The 20,070-nt window shown below is 43.1% G+C and overlaps 1 protein-coding gene across 2 annotated transcripts in view; it reads left to right on the forward strand.

Annotated features, from left to right (window-relative positions):
- LOC147014566 (polypeptide N-acetylgalactosaminyltransferase-like 6) overlaps positions 1–20,070 on the forward strand; it is a 223,130-nt gene that overhangs the window by 147,470 nt on the left and 55,590 nt on the right. For both annotated transcript variants that reach the window (XM_085852609.1, XM_085852610.1), the window contains exons 6-8: positions 10,464–10,649; positions 11,139–11,322; positions 11,851–11,968. In XM_085852609.1, the coding sequence (XP_085708735.1) occupies positions 10,464–10,649; positions 11,139–11,322; positions 11,851–11,968 (488 nt within the window). The remainder of the gene's footprint in view (positions 1–10,463; positions 10,650–11,138; positions 11,323–11,850; positions 11,969–20,070) is intronic.

Genomic DNA, 20,070 nt, shown 5'->3' on the forward strand with positions numbered 1-20,070 from the left:
CCCTTAGCTTGTTTTTGCGGGCTCCATGCAATCATGGTTCCCTTCTTGAGGCAATTTTTTTTTTTTTCCGGATGCCCTTCCTGACGCCAAACCTGGTCGCCTCTTATGACACACAGGGATATAGTACACCTATTCTAACCGGGGCATACACCGGGACCAGTACACTGGTACTCATTTTGTCGACCTCATAAGGATGACAGGCTGAGTCAACCACCTGTTGTTAATTTAGTGGGAAACGGGACTCGAACTCAGGACCCTAGGATCGCAAGCCAGCCACCTTAACCACGAAGCCAACACCAGACTGTAGACCATATAAACCATGTTAAACACTATTGACCACGTTCCATACTTTAGAACCAGGTCATGTCAAGTATGGGAGCATGCACAGGAGCAGCGCGTCGCTGCATCCACTTTCCACCAGTACACTAGAGGCCCCCATCTGGCCGTCCCCCAGGCAGATGCCTAGCCCATCCCCATCTCCTTGAGATGCTAATCAACCTGCTGCAACCATGAGGCACGTGATTGACCCATTGACTTCCTCCACTCATGAGGCTCTCTCGCTGAGAGAATCTGGTGAGTAGAATCAGCATCAGGAAAATGGGCCAGATGTCCATACAGCAGCAGCTGACACTCACGGACGATACAGGTAACAAATTTCATTTGAGTCTCTCTCAGCAACTGCTCGTTGGACACACAGTCCGACCAGTGATAGCTCTGTGACAAAATGAATTTCTCTGTGACCTCAACATCCTCACCACAAACAAGATAGCAGCATCAAAGATGACATTGAAAGCCTGGGTCTTTGTTTTGACCCAGGAAACCAATAATCCCAGCGGCTCTGACTCCTCATTCAGCACCTTGAGGGCCCCCAAAAGGATATCCAGAGTCTCCGCAAGGATGACTGCATCATCTGCGAAATCAAGGTCAGAGATCTTGACATTCCCAAACGATGCACCGCAGCTTTATCTCACCGATATCCTCTCCAAAAACCAGTCCATACAAGTGTTGAAAAGTGTGGGGTCCAGTGCACACCCCTGACAAACTCAAGTAACAAATGGAAAGAAGTCAGAGATGGTATCACCACATCTCAAAGCACTCCCAGTGCCAGAGTGCAGTCCAGACATCAGATTGATCAGTTATGGTGGCATCCCACGAAGACCAAGAATCCTCAAGAGGGCATCATGATTCACTGAATCAAATGCTTCACAGCGATCAACCTAGGCTTGATTGCGAGGATCAAGTCCTGGCAAGTGTCTGCAATCTCTTATTGCTCTTTCTTGTTTACTTCAACTGCCGAAGGTGAAGGAGGTTATGTTTTCACCCGTTTCTGTCTGTTAATTGCCGGAATCCTTCGGATTTCGGCAATTATGTTGGTTGGTTGTGTGTGTCATTCTGTGTGTCTGTCTGTCTGTCTGTCTGTTTGTTTGTGTGTTTGTTTTCCCTGTAGCAGCCACACCGTTTCAGCGATCATGACTAAACTGGGTGCAGACGTCGGCCATGGTCCAACTTCGACACTTGTCGTTTTTGCTGAATCTAGGTCAAAGGTCAAGGTCACTAAAAAAACGGAATTCTTATTTTCGCAATAACGTCCACAAAAATGGTCGTATCGACTTCAAACCAAATCAAAATGTGCATCTTCCAATTCTGCATCCAACGATATGTCTCATTTGGGTGTCACACCAACACCCTTCTTCGTGGTCAGGGGTCGAATGTCGGGGGGGGGGGTCGGGTCAAAAATTTCAAATTGCGATAAAAACGCCATTTCAAGTGTGATTGACTTCCAAGTTATGATCATGACCAAACTAAGTGCTATAACTCAGTAAACAGTAGCACTATCGACTTATAAGAACCAAATTGATTTTCAGGTTTTGTTTTTTCAGAGATCATGGAGATATGACAAAGTTATTCTGGCAATTAATTCCTTGCTCAGCGAGCAATTTCATTTGTTACTTACGAAATCTAAAGATTTCGTAAGTATATTGATGACTTCCGTTTCTGTTTGTTTGTTTGTATGTTTGTTTGTTTGTTTGTAGGCACGATAACTCGAGAATGGAAGAAGCTACCAATGTCAAATTACACCACGTGATTCAGGACGGTGATGGCTAGTGCTGATTATATTTTGGTCAAAATCGGTCAAAGGTCAAGGTCACGGTGAGGTCAAACATCCACAACATTCGATTTTTGATGGTTTGGTACAGAATCATCGTAGAAACTTCTAGTTTGCGTCGCTACCTTCTCGATAGACAGCTTTTATTAGACAAGGTCAGAGGTCAAGTTGACGATTTCGTAAGTACCAGTCTATGACTGCTTGTTTGTTTGTTTGTTTGTTTGTTTGTTACTTACGAAATCTAAAGATTTCGTAAGTATATTGATGACTTCCGTTTCTGTTTGTTTGTTTGTTTGTAGGCACGATAACTCGAGAACAGAAGAAGCTACCAATGTCAAATTACACCACGTGATTCAGGAGGGTGATGGCTAGTGCTGATTAGATTTTGGTTGAAATCGGTCAAAGGTCAAGGTCACAGCGAGGTCAAATATTCGATTTTTGATGGTTTGGTACAGATAACTTGAGAACGGAAGAAGCTACCAATGTCAAATTACACCACGTGATTCAGGAGGGTGATGGCTAGTTCTGATTAGATTTTGGTCGAAATCGGTCAAAGGTCAAGGTCACAGCGAGGTCAAATATTCGATTTTTGATGGTTTGGTACAGATAACTCGAGAACAGAAGAAGCTACCAATGTCAAATTACACCACGTGATTCAGGAGGGTGGTGGCTTACGCTGATTAGATTTTGGTCAAAATCGGTCAAAGGTCAAGGTCACAGTGAGGTCAAACATCCAAAACATTCGATTTTTCATGGTTTAGTACAGAATCATCAGAGAAACTTCTGGTTTGCGTCGCTACCTTCACTGGAGACAGCTTTTATTAGACAAGGTCAGAGGTCAAGTTGACGATTTCGTAAGTACCAGTCTATGACTGCTTGTTTGTTTGTTTGTTTTTTTGTAGGCACGATAACTCGAGAACGGAAGAAGCTACCAATCTCAAATTACACCATGTGATTCAGGAGGGAGGTGGCTAGCGCTGATTAGATTTTGGTCAAAATCGGTCAACGGTCAAGGTCACAGTGAGGTCAAACATTCGATTGTTGATGGTTTGGAACAGAATCATCGTAGAAACTTCTGGTTTGCGTCACTACCTTCTCTCAAGACAGCTTTTATTAGACAAGGTCAGAGGTCAAGTTGACGATTTCGTAAGTACCAGTCTATGACTGCTTGTTTGTTTGTTTGTGTGCAGGATATCTCAAAAAGTTGCAGACCGATCTGGATGAAATTTCGTGGACAGGTTGGGTGTGTGAAAACAACAAACTGATTAGATTTTGGTGAAGATCCGAATCCGGATCCGGATCTGATTTTTTAAGTGATTCTTCACCATTGAGAGATGGGGCTCAACTAATATATAGCATGATATCTCAAAGGTTGTGGATGGATTTGGGTGAAAGTTGTTGGACAGGTTGGGTGTGTGACCATGACAAATGAATTAGATTTTAGTGAAAATCTGGATCTGGATACGAGAATAATTTAATTTTCAAGTGATTCTTCACCATTGATAGATAGGGCTAAAAATGATATAGTCCTGTATGGCATGATATTTCAAAAATGTATTGGGCCCAATATGTTCTTGTGGATCGTGGTGGAGTTATGCACTCTACCGAGTGCCCTTCTCGTTTTTATTGTTACTAGTATGTGCCCGTACGTGCGTAATCCCGTACACCCATCACAGATTTTGTAGTTTGCTTTTGTAGTGCATGCCCGTACACCTATCACAGATTTTGCAACCAACAGATTTTGAAGGATCTGATGGATGACGTACCTATGGGCATGCCCATACGTGCGGACCTGTACACGTGGGCCCGTACGTGCGTGGCCGTACCTGGAAAAAAAAAATAATTGTGACATCAATCGTGATGTTATAACACCATGTCCTGTCATTTGTTTGGTAAATAAATGGCCATAACTTGGGAACCACTTGTCTGATTAATATCAAACCTTGAAAAGGCACATCCACAGGGCCCCAGCAAATATACCTGGCAAGTTTCAATGAGATCGGACCAATGGTTGTCGAGAAACAGCGGTCGCAGACAGACACACAGAGATTGCTGGAATTATAGATAGATGAGGTCCTGCTGAACGCGTGCCTGTACTCAACATGAAGTTCCTCTCGGAAGAAATCGGTATCATCGTGTCGAGCAAGGTTGCGATTCTCACGGTGAGCCTGCTCTAGTCTTGCACGGTGTACGTCCTGATGGCGCAGGGCATCCCTTACTTGCCGGTCTTCTCGCTGGTGAGGGATTTCTTCTGCACACGCCTTGCCTTGCGTTCAGTGTTGTCTGCCAAGCAAGCAGCTCGTTCTTCATCCGTTTCTTCTGCACAACGCCTTGCCTCACGTTCAGTGTCGTCTGCCAAGCGAGCAGCTTGTTCTTCATCCGTTTCTTCTGCATGACGCCTTGCCTCACGTTCAGTGTTGTCTGCCAAGCGAGCAGCTCGTGCTTCATCCGTTTTTTCTGCACGACGCCTTGCCTAGCGTCCAGTGTTGTCTGCCGAGCGAGCAGCTCGTGCTTCATCCATTTCAGCTGCATGACGCCTTGTCACGTGCGTAGCGTCGCGTGTCAAGTGAGCAGCTCGTGCTTTATCCGTTTTTTTTCTGCACGACGCCTTGCCTTGCGTCCAGTGTTGTCTGCCGAGCGAGCAGCTCGTGCTTCATCCATTTCAGCTGCACGACGCCTTGTCACGTGCGTAGCGTCGCGTGTCAAGCGAGCAGCTCGTGCTTCGTCCGATTCCATTGCACATGTACGACCCGCAGCTTAGTTCCTTCTCTCTCGTAAATGACGACTGGATTGGGGCATTGTTTCAATTAGATCAGACCAACTGTATCATAAATGGCCATAACTTGGGAAACAGCTGAAACGGATGAAGAAGAACAATATCAAACCTTGAAAAGGCACACACTCAGGTCCCCAGCGTCAATTGTGACGTCATATCAAACGAAGAGGAAGAAGAATTGTGACATCAATTGTGATACGTGCAAGAAAAAAAAGAAGAAGAATTGTGACGTCAATCATGATTTCATAGCACCGTGTCCTGTCATTGGTTTGGTAAATAAAAGGCCATAACTTGGGAACCACTTGTCCGATTAATATCAAACCTTTAAAAGGCATATCCACAGATCCCCAGCAATATACCTGGCAAGTTTCAATGAGATCGGACCAATGGTTGATGAGAAACAGCGGTCCCAGACAGACACACAGACACACAGAGATTGCTGGAATTATAGATAGATGAGGTCCTGCTGAACGCGTGCCTGTACTCAACATGAAGTTCCTCTCGGAAGAAATCGGTATCATCGTGTCGAGCAAGGTTGCGATTCTCACGGTGAGCCTGCTCTAGTCTTGCACGGTGTACGTCCTGATGGCGCAGGGCATCCCTTACTTGCCGGTCTTCTCGCTGGTGAGGGATTTCTTCTGCACACGCCTTGCCTTGCGTTCAGTGTTGTCTGCCAAGCAAGCAGCTCGTTCTTCATCCGTTTCTTCTGCACAACGCCTTGCCTCACGTTCAGTGTCGTCTGCCAAGCGAGCAGCTTGTTCTTCATCCGTTTCTTCTGCATGACGCCTTGCCTCACGTTCAGTGTTGTCTGCCAAGCGAGCAGCTCGTGCTTCATCCGTTTTTTCTGCACGACGCCTTGCCTTGCGTCCAGTGTTGTCTGCCGAGCGAGCAGCTCGTGCTTCATCCATTTCAGCTGCATGACGCCTTGTCACGTGCGTAGCGTCGCGTGTCAAGTGAGCAGCTCGTGCTTTATCCGTTTTTTTTCTGCACGACGCCTTGCCTTGCGTCCAGTGTTGTCTGCCGAGCGAGCAGCTCGTGCTTCATCCATTTCAGCTGCACGACGCCTTGTCACGTGCGTAGCGTCGCGTGTCAAGCGAGCAGCTCGTGCTTCGTCCGATTCCATTGCACATGTACGACCCGCAGCTTAGTTCCTTCTCTCTCGTAAATGACGACTGGATTGGGGCATTGTTTCAATTAGATCAGACCAACTGTATCATAAATGGCCATAACTTGGGAAACAGCTGAAACGGATGAAGAAGAACAATATCAAACCTTGAAAAGGCACACACTCAGGTCCCCAGCGTCAATTGTGACGTCATATCAAACGAAGAGGAAGAAGAATTGTGACATCAATTGTGATACGTGCAAGAAAAAAAAGAAGAAGAATTGTGACGTCAATCATGATTTCATAGCACCGTGTCCTGTCATTGGTTTGGTAAATAAAAGGCCATAACTTGGGAACCACTTGTCCGATTAATATCAAACCTTTAAAAGGCATATCCACAGATCCCCAGCAATATACCTGGCAAGTTTCAATGAGATCGGACCAATGGTTGATGAGAAACAGCGGTCCCAGACAGACACACAGACACACAGAGATTGCTGGAATTATAGATAGATGAGGTCCTGCTGAACGCGTGCCTGTACTCAACATGAAGTTCCTCTCGGAAGAAATCGGTATCATCGTGTCGAGCAAGGTTGCGATTCTCACGGTGAGCCTGCTCTAGTCTTGCACGGTGTACGTCCTGATGGCGCAGGGCATCCCTTAATTGCCGGTCTTCTCGCTGGTGAGGGATTTCTTCTGCATATGCCTTGCCTTGCGTTCAGTGTTGTCTGCCAAGTAAGCAGCTCGTTCTTCATCCGTTTCTTCTGCACAATGCCTTGCCTCGCATTCAGTGTCGTCTGCCAAGCGAGCAGCTCGTTCTTCATCCGTTTCTTCTGCATGACGCCTTGCCTCCCGTTCAGTGTTGTCTGCCAAGCGAGCAGCTCGTGCTTCATCAGTTTCTTCTGCATGACGCCTTGTCACGCGCGTAGCGTCGCGTGTCAAGCGAGCAGCTCCTGCTTCATCTGTTTTTTTTGCACGACGCCTTGCCTTGCGTCCAGTGTTGTCTGCCGAGCGAGCAGCTCGTGCTTCATCCATTTCAGCTGCACGATGCCTTGTCACATGCGTAGCATCGCGTGTCAAGTGAGCAGCTCGTGCTTCAACCGTTTTTTTTCTGCACGACGCCTTGCCTTGCGTCCAGTGTTGTCTGCCGAGCGAGCAGCTCGTGCTTCATCCATTTCAGCTGCACGACGCCTTGTCGCGTGCGTAGCGTCGCGTGTCAAGCGAGCAGCTCGTGCTTCGTCCGATTCCATTGCACGTGCACGACCCGCAGCTTAGTTCCTTCTCTCTCGTAAATGACGACTGGATTGGGGCATTGTTTCAATTAGATCAGACCAACTGTGTCATAAATGGCCATTACTTGGGAAGCAGCTGAAACGGATGAAGAAGAACGATATCAAACCTTGAAAAGGCACACACTCAGGTCCCCAGCGTCAATTGTGACGTCATATCAAACGAAGAAGAAGAAGAATTGTGACGTCAATTATGATACGTGCAAGAAAAAAAAAGAAAAAGAAGAAGAATTGTGACGTCAATCGTGATGTCATAGCACTGTGTCCTGTCATTGGTTTGGTAAATAAATGGCCATAACTTGGGAACCACTTGTTCAATTAATATCAAACCTTTTAAAAGGCACATCCACAGGGCCCCAGCAATATACCTGGCAAGTATCAATTAGATCGGATCAGTGGTTGTCGAGAAACAGCGGTCGCAGACACACAGACACACAGACAGACACACAGACAGACACACAGACACACAGACAGACACACACACATATTGCTGGAATTATAGAGAGATTATTCTCAATCTCAGATAATTATATTATTGTCTCAGACTTGGTACATTTGCGTATTGACTTTCACTTTGGTTTCAGATTATAAATCATAATAATAATTATTATTATTATGTTATTATTATCCGACTTCAGTTGACCCGAAGATGACTATTATTTTGAAAAATTGTTTGCATTTTTAATCTCAAGAACAGACGTCTAATTTCTTCTGAAATAATTTTCTTTAAGCACTATGATATTAAGTATTATTTTGCATTTATCATAGTTTCTATAACCAGTAAACATGCAAAAAGTCTCTTTTTTATTGGGTACCCGGGATGCCACGCTATCCAAAGTACCGTGTAAGGCATCAATGCAACTTGAACATGGTGTTTGAACCTGAGGTTCTGACATCATTAAGCAAGTGTTTAGATGGGAACACCAAAGTGTTGAACTGCAACTGACAGGATGTGAAAACTGTCCATGTGATTTTATTATTTATTTTGTTCAGGATGTGATGTGATCCGTTACATTTTAATTATAGCGAGAAACGAAAGAGGAAGATAGAGCAAGTGATGGAGGTGGAGTGGAAGGGGTGAGGGGAGTGGGGGGGGGGATGGTCATGGAGAATGACTGCTAAAGTAGAGGGTGAGGGGGTGTGAGGTGAGTATGACCGAGCGGAGTGCAGTGTATGCTAGAGTATATCTCTCAACACCAAATTATGCTGCCGATATAACAGCTGCACTACCAGCTGGTCCATCACCGTCCAGGTCTCAGAGGCTATTGAACGAGGAAGAAATTGATGTACCGTCTCATCCTGTCCACAATTCTGGCCTTCTGTGCATCCGGCTGCGAATGGTTTGTCTTTGTGATTTTCTTTTTTTCCTTTTACCTTCAAAAATGTGTGCTGGACACAGATTAGCAAAACAAAGCAGAAACGTTCAGTCAATTGATTTACCATATATTGTGCCTCGAGTGACTGAAAAGCATCCAATGCAATCCATTTAAATGGTGCATCAATCAATTTTAGGATACTGTCAGACGGGCCTCGAAATCTTCTTTTCTTTCCTTTTCTTTTTTCGTCTTAGTTTTTGCTCGCTCTCTCTCTCTCTCCATTTATCAATCTCTCCTGAATCAACTCTTTTATTCCTCGTTTCTCCCAGTCTGTGTAACTGTCTTCATGAGAGTGTTCAATCGCATTCTTCCCCCTGGGGATTCAAGCATGTGGAGCACCACCATCATCTCATGTCATCCCCCATCCCTTCCCGTGATCTTTTCTACCCCCATTAACCCAACTGAATCCAACCCTCCAACTTGCAGGTTGCTATGTTTCCTCGCCTTCTCTCTCCTCTCTTCCTGTTCATTCATGCTCTTGCCTGTTATATCAAACTCTTGCCCTGCTGTCCCACCATCAATGTGTTACCTTTTATCCCTCTGTCACCTGGCTCATCAAGGAGCCCAGACTCTCCCTTATTTCCCCTCGTTTGTGTGTTGGGCTATGATGCTGTGTAAGCACATTATTATACTGGCGTTTTAAACAAGCAGGCCCAGAATGGAAGTTGTCTGCATGGCGTGTGTAATTACCTTGATTTTGATGGTTTATGACCGTTTTGCAGTTATTTATGAAATTCTTGTTTGTAGCTTTTGTTCACCGTGTTCAGATTTGACTCATTCACTCCACACCCCGACAACCAGTGGCCCGAGGTTTGCATTGTTGATGGACAGGTTCTTGCGAGTCTGATTTGCTTTTGTATGATGGACTGCCAATCAAAAAAACTCGAACAGCCCGTACTCCTGCATGGTGACATCATGTACTCCCATCCTGCGGCTTGCGAAGGAAAATGGTTGAACCGTGTGTACCGCAGCTTGTGGCGACCACGACTTTTCTTTGCTTTTACTTGGATTACATGATGACGGCGTTTTATTGAATTCAGTATTCCTGAAGCCACCGACACTCACAAGTGTTTGCTGCACCGTGGACTACTCTCGTACATATATATCACAAAGGGTGGAGCTTTGTTTGAATTTAAGATTTGTTTCCAATTGGAACCACCTTCCAATTGCCAATTGGGATGAGCGAGTGTGGAAAACTAGACCAAGCTGTTTAAAATGGTATTGCAATCCAGATGGAGAAAGCATGCACAGGAGCCAAATACTATGTGAGAGGCTTTGTTGAAAGTATGACGTATTGAGTGGTGAATTCTGTTTCGGATTCTGGATCCGTTTAATATCCGCACATGGGAGCCATTCTTCACGTGTTATGAACGTATCGCATTCCCTTGCATTTCTTGTCGTCTCTTTTTTTTTGTTTTTTTCTTTCTTTCTTTTGTTTTTTGTCCCCTCGGTTTATATGTACTCGTGAAACCAAGGACAAGGTCTTCACAAAGTGTAGCAACTGGTGTAAAACATACAACTGAATTCCAATGCAGTGTCTTTGGTAAACATTTTACCATTATTACTGCTCCCCATATCCTGTTTTCTTTTATGTTCTTGCTTGTTGTATAAAAGTGAGATTGGAATTATTACATGTAGGACCTCTGTTTCCCAGCATTAGTTTGCCTTCAACACATTATTGAGATAACCGAATTGGAAAAGGTTTTAATGTATGGCAATAAATCTTGGAACCTTGTACCGAATCCACAATTACTTTGCAGTCAAGAATGATGGTTTGTTTGTTTTTTCTCTTGTGTCCCTGTCCTGTCAGCACATGTGAAGGAAAAGTTGGACCAATACTTGGCACACCTGCCGAAAGTTCGTATCGTGCGTGCAACGCGGCGCGAAGGTCTCATCCGCACACGACTGCTTGGAGCACGCGTGGCAAGGGGTCAGGTGCTCACGTTTCTCGACTCTCACTGCGAGGCAAACGTCAACTGGCTCCCTCCCCTCCTGGGTACAAACTAAACATCAAGTTATTGTTGTTGTTGTTTTTTGTATCCTCCTGCCTCTTCCTTTACCTACCATCTCGTTTGTATTGCTCATTGTGGTTATTACTTTTCTGAACACATTAAACTTCGATTTCACTTTGAGTCTCAACCTGTCTTATCTTCCAGATGCTGTGGCTTGGTCTTTCACCTGCAATTTATCCATTATAAACATCACATAGCATTATGCTTTCTCTATGCTTTCCTGCACTTCAAACTTCCAATTTGCTCCTGCTTTAATTTTCTCTCCCAGGCCACTGTGTGCTAGTACTCTGGCGGAATTACAAATTTGGACTATGACTACCGCTGGGAAGGCATTGCCACACCATACGGTATATTTCATGCTAAGAAACTGCTTTGCCAGCACCAATTCTCTGGAAAGAGGATAGTGAACTGATTCTGTCTTTTCTGCCAACGTTTTAACCATTTATCCATTCTTTCCCCCCCCCCCCTCCCAGATCGTATAGCCAAGAACCCTCATGCAATTGCTTGTCCCATGATAGACGTCATCGGGCATGACCACTTTGGCTATGAGGCACAGGCTGGTGATGCAATGAGAGGTGCCTTCGACTGGGAGATGTACTATAAGCGCATTCCTCTTCCTCCAGAAATTCCTCGCCCAGATCCCAGCGAGCCCTTTGAGTGAGTGGGAGATTTGTAGAGATGGGAAAGGTGATTGTGGGATCATGGTTGGAGAAAAGAGTAATAAATGTGCATAAAGGGGGTGGAAAGATGTACATATAGGGGTGGAGAGAGGTACATAAAGGGGTGGAGAGAGGTACATAGAGGGGCGGAGAGAGGTACATAAAGGGGCGGAGAGAGGTACATAAAGGGGCGGAGAGATGTACATAAAGGGGCAGAGAGATGTACATAAAGGGGCGGAGAGATGTACATAAAGGGGCGGAGAGATGTACATAAAGGGCGGGGAAATGTAAATAAAGTGGCGGGAAATGTAAATATAGGGGGGAATGTAAATAAAGGGGTGAGGAAATGTAAATAAAGGGGTGGGAAAATGTAAATAAAGGGGTGTGAAGGTGAGCACAGAAGGGGCAGAGAGATGGGAAAATAAATTTTCAAAGGCAATGATTGCATTTTAGGACAAGGTCTCATTCTTTCATTGATAAGGAAAGCAAGGAGGATAGGCAAGATAACTTTGTTGCTTGTGATCAGGTCTCCAGTGATGGCAGGTGGATTATTTGCTGTGGACAAAGACTGGTTTTTTCGACTTGGGGGATACGATCCAGGCCTGGAAATTTGGGGTGGAGAGCAGTACGAGATCTCATTCAAGGTTTGACCTGTGGAATTTGAATGTTTATTTATCATTTTTCTCTTAAGCAGAGCAAAGATGTGTAATTGTTGCAAGTCACTTCCACTTGTACTCAAAATAAAATTTGAGAAATGTGCCAAACTTTTTATTTATTTTGCTTTGGCTACAATGTCTAAGACCTATGAGAGAGCTTGTACATGCATATCTGAAATGCAGCTACAATTCTATTACATGCCTGGTGGTGGCTTAACGGTTAAGGCGGTTGTTTGGCTTTGGATCTTATGGTCCTGAGCTCAAGCCACAGCCATGCCAACAGAACACCAAATTGGTCAACTCAGCCAGCTGTCATCCTTTAGAGGTCAACAAAATGAGTATGAGCTCACTTGGATTAAGAAATCAATAACAGTTGCTTGGCGGATAGCAGTGGGGCACCCCTTACACAAGGGCTGGAAGCCATGGAAAGAGAAGCCTTCCGATTGGCTCCGACTCCGATCGAGACTATACCTTACTTACTTACTTACCTACTTCTACTACTACTACGACTACAGTAGATACTTGTTTTACCTGGTGGTTACTATAGTGTACGAGGTGCAGTGGAACACGAGAAGCAAGAGTGTTAGCATCAACTCCGCTTTATTGCGCGTCCGGAAGTACATTCCTGCCACCCCAAGCGGGTGAGTCATGACAAACGAAAACCCAATCACGTGATACAGCACAGTTACATTCCTGGAAACCCCCACATAACCCAAATCCATGTAAAATAAGACCAAGGGTCTATGGGAAAAATGGGGTTAGGTTCCAGGCTCAGTCCTCTCACCTATAAACTCACGTGTCATGTACTGGAGCGGTTTACATGATTGTGTTTTATTTAAAATAAAATTTAAAAAACCAAAAACATTGCTCACCAAGCTCATTTTCTTTTTGGGAACTGGTTTATTTTGAGTTCCAAATGACACGTTGAGAAACAAAAACGACAGTGACAAATGACATGAGCAAACGACGCTATCATGAGTAAGAAATGACACTTTTTCACAAATAAACATAGAGAAATTAAAAGTGTTTGGAAGATGTTGATAAATAAAATACGTAATGTTAAATGTCAACTTCTTGGCCTGTATAATGATAATGATGAAGCGGTTATTTCTGTGTCGAAGACGTCACCACTTTCCTTGACTTTTTTGCACTTGGTTCACCACTTGCAACAGTTTTCCTCTTGGGAGCTATGGATAAAACCACAAATATTAATCGAAGATAAAGGAATTTATAACAATTCCACGGGGTTGAGAGTGAGATATGCAATATATATATATATATATATATATATATATATATATATATATATATATATATATATATATATATATATATATATATATATATATATATATGAGGCGCCGCAAGGAGGAGTTATGTAAGGGCTACATCTGCCATTTTGGAGTCAATGCCAAATAGCACTATTTTAACCCTTCCCCTATCATCCTATCAAATATATATATATATATATATATATATATATATATATATATATATATATATATATATATATACATATACATATATTTCTATACACACACACACCCAGTACAGTCTCCGTTACACACTATATATAATTAAGCCTGGTGTTGGCATAGTGGTTAGGGTAGCGGCTTGGGATTCAAAAGGTCCTGAGTTCAAGCCCCGTTGGCTGCTTGAATTAACACACCAGGAGGTTGACTCAGCCTGTCATCCTTCCGAGGTCGGCGAAGTGAGTACCAGTGTACTGGGCCCGGTGTATGCCCTGGTTAGAATAGGTGTACCATATCCCTGTGTCGTAAGAAGCGACCAGGGTTGTGTCAGAAAGGGCATCCGGCGTAAAACCTGTGCCAAATTATGCGGATCATAACGGATGATCTGCTGTGGCAACCCTTAAGGGGAGCAGCCGAAAGAAGAAGATATATATATATATATATATATATATATGTACATATATATATTTCTATACACACACACACACACCCAGTACAGTCTCCGTTACACACTACTTGTTCCCGTTACCACCTGCATCACTGCTGAGTGCATACGCTGTCACCATAGTGAAGGAAGAAGAGCCACATTGGTGGAAAAAAATACTGCATGAAAGCAGAATGGATCTACATAAAAACAGAATGGTATGCAGAAAATTACAGTGCCTCCAGAAAATATTCACACCCTTCGACTTTTTCACATTTTGTTGTGTTGCAGCCTGAATTTAACATGGATTAAAAAAAATTAAAACATTTGTCACTGATATGCACAAAAACTCCCATAATAACAAAGTGGAATTTTTATTTCAAAATTTTTACAACTTAATTAAAATTGAAGAGCTGAAATATCTTGCATCAATAAGTATTCAACCCCTTTGCTATAACACTCCAAATTGAGCTCACTTGCATCCAATTTCCTTTGATCGTCCTTGAGACATCTCTACAATTTGAATGGTGTCTACTTGTGGCCAATTCAATTGAATGGACACAATTTAGAAAGAAACACATCTTTCTATATCAAGTCCCACAGTTGACAGTGCATGTCAGTGCAGAAACTCTTCCACGAAGTCCAAGGAACTGTCCCTAGAACTCTGAAATAGAATTATGAGGAGGTATATATCTGGGGAAGGGTATAAAACAATTTCAAGAGTGTTGGAAGTTCCCAAGAACACAGTAAGGAAATGGAAAGAATATGGAACTACCTAGACTCTTCCTAGAGCTGGCCATCTGACCAAACTGAGCAACCAGGCAAGAAGGACCTTGGTCAGGGAGATTACCAAGAACCCAATGATAACTCTGACAGAACTACAGAGTTCCTTGACTGAAATGAGAGAACCTGCTGGAAGGACAACAATCTCTGCAGCACTTCACAAATCTTGGCGTTATTGGAGAGTGGTCAGACGGAAGCCACTCCTGAAAAAAGGCACATGACAGCATGCCTGGAGTTTGCAAAAAGGCATGTGAAAGACTGAGAGCATGAGGCAAAAGATTCTGTGGTCTGATGAGACTAAAACTGAATTCTTTGGCCTGAATGCAAAGCGCTATGTCTGGCAGAAACTGAACACAGCTCATCACCCATCTAACACCATTCCTTCCATGAAGCATGGTGGTGGCAGCATCATGCTATGGGAATGCTTTTCAGTGGCAGGGACTGGGAGACTTGAAAGGCTCGCCAGAACAACGAATGGAGCCAAAAACAGTCAAATCCTTGAGAACCTGCTTCAGAGTGCAAAAGACCTGAGACTGCAGTGAAGGTTTATGTTCCAACAGGACAATGAGCCCAAGCATACATCCAAAGCAACACTGCAATGGCTTCAGAACAAGGATGTGTAAGTCCTTGAGTGGCCCAGCCAAAGCCAAGATTTTGAATCTCATTGAGAATCTGTGGAAACACTTGAAGATTTATTTTCACCGGCGCTCCCCATCCAACTTGACAGAGCTTGAGCAAATCTGCAAGGAAGAATGGGAGAAAATCCCCAAATCCAGGTGTGCAAAGCTGATGCAGACATAGCCAAGAAGACTCGAAGCTGTAATTGCTGTAATTGCTGCCAAAGGCGCTTCTATGAAGTTTTGACTCAGGGGGTTGAATACGTCTGTGTATTTGATATTTCTGTCTTTTATTTTCAATAAATTTGAAAATTTTCGAAAAACATGTTTTCACTTTGTCATTGTGGAGTATTTTGTGTGGATCGGTGACAAAACTATTTAAGTATGATCCATTTTAAATTCAGGCAAAACACAACAAAATGTGACAAAAGTCAAGGGGTGTGAATACTTTCTGAAGGCACTACATGTGTAAAGTCAAAAACATGTTGAAAAAACCCCGCCACATAAAACAATGGTTTACTGTGCTTTAGTGATACAATTATTCCCACCTTGTGGGGTCAGCTACGGAAAGTTTTTGGACCAAGTCTTTCACAAAAAAGCATTTGACTGTTTTCTGATTTTTGGCAGGTATTTGTAATTTGTTCAAGGTGCCTTTGATGGATTGTCTACTATTCAGCAAACATGCCATGGGATCGTTGATTAGAATATAACTACAGTGTGCAAATGTTGAAACATTCATCTGTTTCCCTGCTATTTTTGCAAAGTTCTGAAAGGTAGTAGTTGCACTGATGCAGTGATTGAAGATGGTGAAACCGAGGTAGTGATTAAGAATGGTAGAACTGAGACGGTGGTTAAAGATGGCAACACTCGGACAGTGATTAAAGATGGTGCCAATGAGGCAGTGGTTAAAGATGGCAGCACTCGGACAGTGATTAAAGATGGCGCCAATGAGGCAGTGGTTAAAGATGGCAGCACTCGGACAGTGATTAAAGATGGTGCCAATGAGGCAGTGGTTAAAGATGGCAGCACAAAGACAGGAAATAAATATGGCGGTCGTGAGGTGGTGATTAAAGATGGTGGCACTGATGCAGTCGTTAAACATCATGGTGAGCAGCAAAACACACTTAAAGAAAAGAGCAGTAAAGTAATTCCTTGCAATTGGAATTGTATTGTCTATTGAATTCACCATTTCGTGGTTGATTGCGATTAGATATCTAGACTTTACTGTTGAACTTCTTAAACCAAATTAAATGTTTGCAAATGTATGTGCAAGGCCAATAATTATTTGATGCCAAAGATTTGATTCACGACCTCAAATAGCGGCATTACGAACTTTTGTTCAACTTCATTCAACTAAGTTTTCAACTACGAATTCCGAGCACGACCTCATGATCTTTTGATCAAAATTTTGATTGTGTAAGTTAAAATATACACGTATCTCACTTCCAAATGGCACAGCGGCACTCGCTTACATACGGGATGATGACGTCAGAGCGTCGCTTCCCTCATTCTCTCCTGTGCGGCTATGTCATCACGTTTGTGCTGAAGTGCAATGTTAAAGTGCATTTTATTTACTCAAAAGTTATTGTGCATTACCGTATGGTACTGCAATGTATTCATCCATAACTATGGCTCATAAAAAGAAGATAAGTGCTCAAGGAAGTGACACGAGTGGAAAGAAAGATAGGAAAGTAGTATCCTTGGAAAGTAAACTAGAAATTCAAAGAAGGTTTGATTCTTGTTCCTGCTTTATGGATATTGCATGTGACTTTTGCCTTGCAAATACAACGGTGATTATGAAACGCAATGTATGTGCTCCATTCGTGACACCTTCCAGTGCAGTGAAATTCACCAAAACATGAAGCTCTGTAATGGAAAATATGGAGCGCTTGCTAAGTGTTTGGATTGAAAGCCAAACTCGAAAAAAGTTCAAGTTAACCCAATTGTCATTATTAGAGAAAAGGCCAAGAGCCTTTTGAAAACTTAAAGTGCAGTGATGGTGGAAGTTCCATGATGGAGACTTTTAGTTTGAGTGAAAGGTGGTTTTCACATTTTAAGAAGCACCAAAGTTTCCATAGCTTGAAAGTGATATTAGTGTAACTTAGTGTTATTATTATTACTGTACATTTTAAAATATTTTCTCCATTATTATTGAATTTTGGGGTGGAAATTTTTTGGGGGGAACACATCCCCTTACTATATCATTATATCTCTGGGAAAATCACTCCTGATTTATGAGCTTTCGATTTCCAGAACGCATGTTGTTCGTAAACTGAGATATTACTGTATACTAAAAGTTATACAGATCAGAAAAAATATATACTGTATAAAAAAACATGTCGGGATGGAATGCCCATAAACAACCAAACAAGGGAGGAATGACACCACGATACACCAACCTACACCACAAATCCACAACTCCCCAACTCCCTCCCACATACATAGATTCAGTGGCTTGCAAATGTATTCACCCCCTTCCAATAATGCCACATTTAGGTGAATTACGAATGTAAAAACATTTTTTCCAAATGAACTTTTTTATTGATAACTGAAGAGATCAAACTAAACACTGTTATAGTTGAAGGAGGTTACCTGTCACGAATACCTGCAAAAAACATGTACAGATCAAAATTCACTGGTTGCAAAAGTATTCAGCCCCGTAAGTCAGTACTTGTTGGAAGCACATTTTGCAGCAAGGACTGCTGTGAGTGTTTTTGGGTATATCTCTACCAGCTTCACACAGTGAGATGGTGAAATCTTGTCCACTCTTCACTTGAAAATTGCTCCAGTTCTGCCAAGTTTGATGGGGATCGTCGATGGACTGCAATCTTAAAATCTCACCATAAATGATCAATTGGGTTCAAGGTAGGGCTTTGACTGGGACACTCAAGAACATTTATTTCCTTCTTATTCAGCCACTCCAGTGTGGCTTCAGCTTTGCACTTCAGATCATTGTCCTGCTGAAATGTGAATCTCTGACCTTGTTTCAGATTAATGGCGGACTCAAGCAGATTTTCATTAAGGATCCTCCTGGACTTTGCAGCATCCATTGTCCCTTCTATCCTGCCAAGCTTAGTCCCTGCTGATGAAAGTAGTCCCATAACACGATGCTGCCACCACCATGCTTAACAGCAGGGATGCTGCTGACTGGGTGATGTGCAGTGTTAGACTTACACCAGATGTAATGCTTTGAATTCAGACCAAAATGTTGGTCTTCTTTTTTTGTCTCATCTCACAAAAAACTTTTCTCAATATGTCTGCAGTATCATTAATATGCTTTTTTGAAAATTCCATACGAGATTTTTGAGGCAAATTTTTCAGTGGTGGTTTCTTTCTTGCCACCTATCCAGAGGCCAGCTTTGTGAAAGGAACGGGATATTGTTGATTGATGAACTCTGACCCCCATCTCAGACATAGAGCCTTGCAGATCTTTCAAAGTCATTGTTGGACTTACAGTGACATCCCGAACCAGTTTCCTGCTTGCCCGGCTGCTGAGTTTGGATGGTTGACCTGATCTGGGTAGAGTCTGGGTGGTATGATACGTCTTCCACTTCTTAATGATGGATTTCATCATACTCAAAGGAAGAATGAGTGACCTTAAAATCATATTATACCCTTCTCCTGAATGGGGCTTCGCCATCACTTTGTCTGACTTCTTTGGAAAGCTCCTTATGGTCTTCATGTTTGCCTTGTTGGTTGACCAAGTGAGTTGCACCTTAAAACTCCTTAGATCAGTGGGGAGATTAATTTTTAAGTGAAACCACTGATTACATCCAGGTGAAACCTATTACGCTTATTTTATAACCTTTCAAACAAATAATTTGCTCCTGAAGTGATTTTTGGTTCTTTCGGCAAGGGCTTTGAATACTTATGTACTGAGAATCGCATGATTTTCTCTGTAAACCAAACTTGTTCACATTTTATCTGCATTGCTTTAGCTTTTTCAGTTTAGAGTAGTTTGTGAAAACTCTATATATCAAGTTTGATTTGAAAGCATCATGAAATATGCTCAGGTGCCATCAATTTTATATGTGAAAACTTTGGAGTGGGGGGAATACTTTTGCAGTCCACTGTATCTTCATACAATTGTTAATGGGTGGACAGGATGGCTGAGAAGTATGCACACTTGCCTCTGAGCAGTTTTGCCTGGGTTTGAATCTCGGCCTAGCTGCAAACTGTCATCCTGGTGTCTCACAGGCCGGGTGAGTGTGCCGTCCCTCTGATGAATGTCAAAGATCCTGGGGTGTCCTTCACGAAGCACAGGGAAGCTACTGTCAGCACCGTGAACAATCTTAACTTCCTTTCCTAACCCCGCGGGGGCACGGCATCAGTGGCATGGCCGTGCCCCCAGCATTGATGTAGCCAGCAGCCACCGACTGCATATATTGCTTGAATGGCACTCGGTAGAGTGCATACCTCTGCCCGGCTGAACAGTTTACATTTTGTATCCCACTGACAGGCAAGATCTGGATCCAGACCTGTACCAAAATCTAATCAGCTTCTTCTTGTCACCTCACCAACTCACCCACCTAGTTTTGTCATAACTGGTCCATAACGTTTTGAAATATCGTGTTATATATCGTTTTTGGTCTCATCTCTCAATGGTAAAGAAAACATTAAAATTCTCGTATCCTAATCCGGATTCGGATTTTTGCCAAAATTGAATCCTTTTGTTCTTGTCACACATCCAACCTGTCCACCAAGTTTCGTCCAAATCCTTTCATAGCTTTTTACCCCTCAGCCCGAATTGGGCTAAGGGGTTTTGTCGTCACAGGCGTTGTCCGGGCGTCCGTG

Source organism: Eptatretus burgeri, chromosome 13 (assembly GCF_056783735.1).
Source record: "Eptatretus burgeri isolate ZD-2024b chromosome 13, Ebu_testis_v1, whole genome shotgun sequence".
NCBI classification, from domain to species: Eukaryota; Metazoa; Chordata; class Myxini; order Myxiniformes; family Myxinidae; genus Eptatretus; species Eptatretus burgeri.